This window comes from Pterocles gutturalis, unplaced genomic scaffold (assembly GCF_000699245.1).
Source record: "Pterocles gutturalis isolate BGI_N339 unplaced genomic scaffold, ASM69924v1 scaffold20817, whole genome shotgun sequence".
Taxonomy (NCBI): domain Eukaryota; kingdom Metazoa; phylum Chordata; class Aves; order Pterocliformes; family Pteroclidae; genus Pterocles; species Pterocles gutturalis.
This window is the reverse complement of record NW_010108407.1, coordinates 27508-34711: the sequence shown is the minus strand read 5'-3', so window position 1 is coordinate 34711 and position 7204 is coordinate 27508. Positions and strand designations below refer to the sequence as shown.

The 7204-nt window shown below is 44.4% G+C and overlaps 1 protein-coding gene across 1 annotated transcript in view; it reads left to right on the top strand.

The window, feature by feature from the left end:
• The window catches only part of CEP63 (centrosomal protein 63kDa), a 20056-nt gene that overhangs the window by 7803 nt on the left and 5049 nt on the right, over positions 1 to 7204 (top strand). The window contains exons 6-11 of the mRNA XM_010072636.1: positions 1861 to 2094; positions 2355 to 2497; positions 3269 to 3403; positions 4032 to 4146; positions 6028 to 6225; positions 6662 to 6748. Of these exons, the coding sequence (XP_010070938.1) occupies positions 1861 to 2094; positions 2355 to 2497; positions 3269 to 3403; positions 4032 to 4146; positions 6028 to 6225; positions 6662 to 6748 (912 nt within the window). The remainder of the gene's footprint in view (positions 1 to 1860; positions 2095 to 2354; positions 2498 to 3268; positions 3404 to 4031; positions 4147 to 6027; positions 6226 to 6661; positions 6749 to 7204) is intronic.

The following is a 7204-nucleotide window of genomic DNA, read 5'->3' as shown; positions in this document are numbered from 1 at the left end:
GTTAGTGGTGCTGTGGCAGAGCAAGATGAATTGACCTAGAGCACAGCTGTGAAGTCACACTGACACAATCACAGCCGACACTGATAAGAAGCTCGTGCTGGGGGCTTTCCACTTAATGGGCTCCGGAGTTGCTCTTGAGTGGAAGCTCCTGCAAGGAGGAAGTTTGTAATGACAGGATTGAAACTGGCTCTGACAGGGGCTTTGTGAGAGGCTGACACTGGGAGATCCACAAATGCAGAAAGAGTCGCTGAGCAGAAGGTCCTGCTGCTCTGCTGTCTTTGTGTCATTGATAGCTCAATTGTCAGAGAACAGATGTGTCCTTGGAGCGCAGGCTGCTATCCTGGAGCGCAGAGGAACTCTCCTTACTGTGCAGCAGAAAAACAGGGATTTGGGGAGATTTTTCCTAAGCGGGGTGGGTGAGTTAGGTGCATAGGTACTGCGAACAGACTGCCTGAATTATCCATTTCTTTGAAGAGCCCAGCATAAAAGTGCTAAACTTTTGCCTTGGATGTTTCTATGCGTTTTGTACGCTTGGTTGTTTTTCTGGCACAAGGTCAAACTGGAATCTGTGACCATGGAGTATACCTTCCCTTTCTCTTCTTTCAACTGGCTTCCCCTCATATCTTTCAGTGCAGCTTAGGGAAGTCTGGCATTCATATTCGCTGAGCACCTTCCTGTAACACCTGCAGCCTTTAAAGGCAACGGGTGAAACTTGGAATTCTGTGCTGTCCTGCATGTGCTGTGGCTGGAAATAAGAGATAGCTTAAATGTTTTCTTAATGCAGCCATAAATATTCAGTTAGTCTGGTACTCTGGTTTCTTGGGAGGAGAAAGGCTGTACTTTGAACTCTTACCCCTCCTGATTACATTTTCTGTCATGACTATTCAAATAATGAAAGGGCTGTAATCAAAATTATACTGTAGTCTTCCAAATGCACAGCTCCTGTAGTTTTCTCTGTTATGAGGCATTACGTGTCAGGCAATAAATCAAGGCATGTGGTGATTCTGAAACTGGCAGGAATTGCTACTCTTAGAAACTGGGAGTAAAGGACTACTCAAATATTTTGTTTCAGCCTTTAAAAATTATAAGGTACTGTACAAAAAAGGGATATATGAAGTGAATATTCTTAGAAGCTTATATGAGAGCTAGCTTGTTAAATTTCACCAGCTAGCTAGGGGGAAAGAAATGTTATGAAATAAAGTATTGTGCCTATAAATAATAGAGCAAGTATTGTTTGCTAGTCATATGCTCCTTATAATTTTTTTTGTCTGCCATTAAAACAATGACACATTCAAAGTGAGCATTCTTGCAAGCTGTTAGAACCAGATATTTACTGCATAAAGCAAAACATGATTGAGTGTTACACCCAGTTTGGTTTCTCATCTGTTTGGTGGCTGTGTTTTTTTTTAAATTGTGTACCAAGAGCTGCTTTCTGTCCTGGTGTGAAATTAACAATTGGGTAATCTCTAGCTTGTGTATGGTATTGACAAACCACCTCCCATGCTGCCATTGCTCCTGGTCTGTCCTTAAGTTAATGAGCAAAAAAGAGGAGGCAGCTTTGTTCTTAGACAGTTCATACTTGGACTACTCGAGTGATTTAAGATCTTCTTTTCTCAGATTCTTTTAGAACCCCTTTTGGAATCAGAGGGCCTCCTCGGGTTTTTTATTTATTCTATTTGCCTCCAGAAGTTTTACCCATTGTGTAACCCTGGAACAGTACTTTCCCTAATTTCCTGAGAGGCAGTATTGCTTGCTCTGAGAACATGGCTTATACACAAATCAGTGGTTGTTGTGAATGTAGTTATGATACACTGTGTTTTCTATAATTTAGCTTCAATGCAAACCAATTGCTCTTAGCAGACTCAGCTTGCCAATCGGAAGCAGATTCTGGAGTTGGTGGAGCTGGCTAGCCAGTTGGAAACCCAGCATTTAACCAGCAAGCTGGAGAGGGCCAATGACGCTATCTGTGCCAAAGAGTTGGAGGTGGAGAGGCTTAACATGAGAGTGGATGAGCTGACTGAAAACAATCGGACGATTCTGGAAGATCAGCAAACAGTTCAAGAAGAGTTAAGGCAGTCCAAGAAAATGTTAGAGGTCAGTGGAGGAGCTGTTAGGAAACTGAATATACAGTAGTTGCTTGTGAGAAGTAGCAGGAAGGCTCTTCGTCCCAGGGCTCCCATCTCTTTCTAGAGCCTTTGTAAAGTTCCCGATTGGCTTCAAAGCTGGCTTTGCAGCCCTGTGGCGCTCTGTGGTATTTCCAAGGGTTCCTTAAAAATCTAAGCAACGTCTCATCGCTTTACGACAAACTGACTTGGTCCATCTTGCAGCAGTTGTTCCTTCTTCCTCCTTTGCAGGTGCTCCAGGATGAGAAGATGGAACTCAGAGCCACCTTGCAGTCTCAGGAAGACTTCATTGACAGCTCCAAGCTGCACCAGGAACAGTTACAGAAAGAGCTGGCCAGGGCAACTGAAACTCTTCGCACAAAAGAACTCATCAGGTAGCGTCTGCGCCTCACTGGTACTTACGTTCTTGAATCCAGACCTATATTCCAGGTTCTCCCGCTGAGGATGGCAGAAGCAGTTTCATATGGCTGGCTGTGAATGGTACGCTGTAGTTTCTGAGAAATGCTGTGCTTCCTTGCAGCATTTGCCAAACTGCATTGCTTTTGAAATCAACTGATTCTTGGTGATGAGTGTGGAAGGAATCAGCTTTCTTCTCAGCTAGGTTTCGGGAGGCAGCACAGGGCTTTTGAGCTTTTTTTCCCCAGGCATTTTCAGTCGACTGCTGGAGGTCTTTCAGGATTTGATAATATGCTTCTTCATGTAGGTGGCAGTTCTCACCGATTTCACGATGTCAGATTAGGGTCTTGGTAAGATAACTACATATGTGACAAAATCATCTTGGCTTTCCCCCTCTGCACTGGCAGCATGCAAAAGCTCCAGGGTTCTGATGGTCATGTCAGAAGTGTTTGGTGTGTGTTACCCGACAGCCACACTTTTGGCAAGCTGGGTGTCTGCTAACAGCAGGGAGACTGTCCGGATCAGGGAGGCCAACATCAAAATAGGATGTAGTCTTTTTCAATCAGCCTGAGCTCAAACAGGGGGCTGTCATCCAGCTGACACGTTTGTGTATTCGTAATGCACACAGGTGTCACCTAGTGTTGGGTTTTATGTATTTTTAGAGAATTCCAAGAAAATGGTGGTTATGTTCCCTGTATTAGTGAACTCAGATGTGACAGTCTTGTACTGAGATTAATGTTTCTACTCAGGACTCTGGAGGAACGCTTGCAGGAGAAGCAACTGTCTTCTCCAGGGCTGGAGCTGGAGCATGTACTACTGCAGCTGGATGTTGCCTGGAAGAAGGAACAGCACTTACAGTCAGAGGTGACTCATCTCAAGAACAGGTAGCCAACTACTTGCTTCCCTTGCATGAGCAACGAAACTTGGATAATAATACAATACCTAATATATTGTATTCATCAAGTTAACCCGTCCCACTGATTTTTGTAGGCTTATTTTAAATATGAAAAGGCTGAAGAAATCAAATGCTATTCATTTTGCAGAGAGAGTGAGAGTGTTTTGCTAATTGGTTGGCTGCTTTTCATTGCACACTGTGGGTGTTTTCAGTGTTTTAGCTTGCTTAGGCTTAGCACCTTCATTGGTAAAAGGTTAGGGAGTCTTTGTTAGTCAGCTGGTAAAAACCAGATCTAGACCTTACTGCGAAATAAGAATTATAACCCAGCCTTCCTCTCTGAGTTTGTGGTTTTCAGGCTAATGTTTGCATGGGAAGTTTGTGATCTTGCTATGGTAAAGAAATGAACAAGAAACAGCTATTACCTGTTAGATCAGCTTCATGATCTCTCTTGAAATTATTTTGGTACACAGAACCAAAGAATTGGTAAGGAACTTGTAGGTTAAGAGTTCAGTTTCTGTTACGACGGACATAGGAGACTGTTTGGAAGATCAAAGCTGCTCTGACCACGTCCTCCTCTTTGGGGTATTCTAATCTGTAGTTTTCCATTTGGCACCCAGCCTGGTGTCTTCAAGGGCAAGGTGTGTACAGCTGAGTGAAGAGCTGGATGAGAATATCAAAGAGATGCAGTCAATGGAGGAACACCATACTGAGTCAAAAGCAGAGATTAAAAAGGTAACGTCGCTTTGTTCCTGGAGAGCGGGGAGGCCCGCGTGGCATCAGCCGTTCCCGCGTGTGTCCTGCCCCGGCAGAGGCTGCAGTGCACAGTTAGCAAAGCTGCAAAGGGGATGAAAGGCCAGGGGTGCTGTGGAGGCAGTGATATGCTGAAGGGTAAGGGGCAAATCCGATGAAGGAAGAGTTCAGAGGATGGGTTTGCAGGTTTCTGTACGTGGCTCAGAGGTTTACTTTGTGAGCACCTCTTAGGCCTTCTCCTACATCATGCAGTGCTTCTTTGCAGCGTGGAGATCCTTCAGCTAGTGGTGGAGGGGCAACTGTGCAAAGAACTCATGCCTGGAATCCTGACCTTAAGCCTGACACAGGCTTCTGACAGGGTGAAAAACAGGGAAGGAAAGGGTTTTGTTGTACTATCACACTGGAGACTTCAAATGTGTTCTAGTCCGTTATGTCAGTAAGGGAGTTTGTTTCAGGCTTGATACCTAGACATACTCCAGGGTCTGGAGGAAATAGAGCAACTCATCTGCCATGAGAACCTCACCCTCGTGCTCTATGCACCCAGGGGAGGCAAGACCTCCAAAAGGCTTGACTTGGTGATGCTCTAGATGAGTTCATGTGAGAGCTTTCGCTGGAGCCTGCTTAGAGCTGAAACCTTATTGGACTTGAGTGAAAAACCTCACTTTGTGAAAATCTTTCATCCTTTATTCTCAACGTACAGTGATGCAGATCTTGCCGGAGATGCGTGCTTGGTTACACATTTAAGCAGCCACAATAAATGAATCTCCTACAGGCTGCTGGGGAGGAAAGAGAGATTTATTGTGGTTGTTTCTATTTTATATACTTGGGAGGCATGGAGGTGACATGGAGATAAATCACCATATGTATAGTATTTACATGGCTAGGCAGAGATCATCTGGTTCAATTTTCTAAAATGTTTGTAATTTTCAGAAAAATCCTGGAGGTTCGGGTAGTTAATATTTCTGGATAATGGAACGGAATACTAGGGAAGAAATTATGCTATGTTGTTGTTCTGTTATGTCACTGAATAACTGCGTGGTGTGCCTACCAGAATATTGTATGCAGTTCAGGTCTGCTATCTAAAAAAAAAAATAAAAAAATTAATAAAACAAGGTAAGGTATGGAAAAAGATGACCAAAAGGATGGAGTGCTTTTTATACAAGGAACAGCTGAATAGGATAAGACTTACCAAACTGGCAAAGAGATAAATGAGATTGAAGGTACTAAAAATAAAATCGTGTCTGTCATGTGGGAAGTAAATAGAGGAATGGTTATTCTTTCGTAATGCAGGGACTAGTGGTCATCGAATGGAGTTATGAAAACAAAGGGGTATATTTTTACCCTGTGCATAGCCAGCTTGTGGAAGTCTGCCATGTGTAGCTTGAGTTGCTACAAGCTAATATCGATTCAAAACACGTAGGACAGATTCATGGAAGAAAAGTCTGTCTAGAGGTATTTAAAGAGACCATCTCTGCCTCGGGATGGCGGAGCGGCAGATGGCAAGGTTGGCTTATGACAGTGTTGCTGTGCCTGCCCGGGGATGGTAAACCCGTGGGTATCTGTAGTGGGACACAGAGGTGGAGTGGTGAGCTAAAGAGACTGTGATTTGTTCAATTTTGGGTCTTCTTGAGTACTCCACAGCATGTAACTTATGTCTTGTCCCAGTTGTCAGTTTATGGTGTGAAAAAGGACTGGGATGAGGTGGTTTTCAGTCACGAAGGACAAGCGTGCACAAGGGGTTTGTTATGTAGAGCTTTTTGTTTTCCTGTACTTGGATTTCACATTACCATGTGCAATACTTTTGTTTTTTTGCTGAAACATCCTTTAAAAGCTCGTGGGTGGTGTGTGCATATCTTCCTCCAGCTGAAGGAGCAGCTCTCTCAAGCTGAACAAGCTCACAGCAGTGAGCTGGAAGGGATGAAAAGGGAAATCTCCAGGCTGACACAAGAGTTACACCAACGGGACATCACCATTGCATCTGCCAGTGGCTCCACATCAGACCTAGAACAACGGCTGAGAACGGAGATTGAAAGAGCAGAGAGGAAAGCGGTGGAGCACAGGGTAAAAAAGCAGAAGACTCTTACGCTGTCTCTTTAAGGGATCTGAAGGCTTGGAATCCCATCCTAGTTTTTAGCTATGTTAATGGTTTCCTTCTCTCTTCAGCCTTTGAACAAAGACTTAGAGAGCCTTCTGGTGAAATCTTTTCATTTATGCTGTTCACTGAACCTGTCTTGCTGCTTCTTTCCAACCTCAAACTGACAGAAGCTTTTGAGATCACTCATGCTAACTATGCCTGGATGATGCCATCTTTGAAAACTAAAGTCAATGGCTGTGCATGGTTATTTGGATGGCCTTCTCTATAGGGTCCCTGCAGAAATAACGCCCGAAACCTTACTTTGTACTCAGGCTTGAATTGAGGGTGGAAAACACTTGTGGGGCATGTGGGCGTGTGTTGTGGTCTTTTTTCTGAGCTGCTTGTGTGCCTCTGTCTCCTCATGTAATTCTGGTCCAGCTTAAAACCTTGAGGCTGGAAAACCATAATCTCTCAGAGATGCTGGATAAAACAGTGTCATCTCTCAGAGATGCTGGATAAAACAGTGTCATCTCTCAGAGATGCTGGATAAAACCGCACACGGTATGCTGGAGGTATGCAGTTGGGAATGGGGGTGGGTAGGGGCTGGCGTTGTGTGTTCCCTCCTGGGAACGGTAGTAGTCTTTGTCCAGGCCTCTCAAAATGCTTGGTAGAGTTCAGTGGACTTAAAACCCAAGCAAAAGAGGCAATTCGCGATGAAATAAGGGCCAGAAATACTCGGCATCTTGCTCAGTCACCGGGTAGTGAGGAGAACTGCAGAAACAGAGCCCTCATCTCGGCTTCTCCTCCCTGTGGCTTGTAGCTCATGTTGTGACATTTCCATTTTATGCCAGTTTACCTCAAGCCTCTTGATTCTAAATCTGTGATGCCCTTTTTGACCCGTCTCAGAGCTGTAACTGCTCTGGTCCTTGCAATTTGTGGTGTGAGAGCGTGTTTCCCTCCTGACGA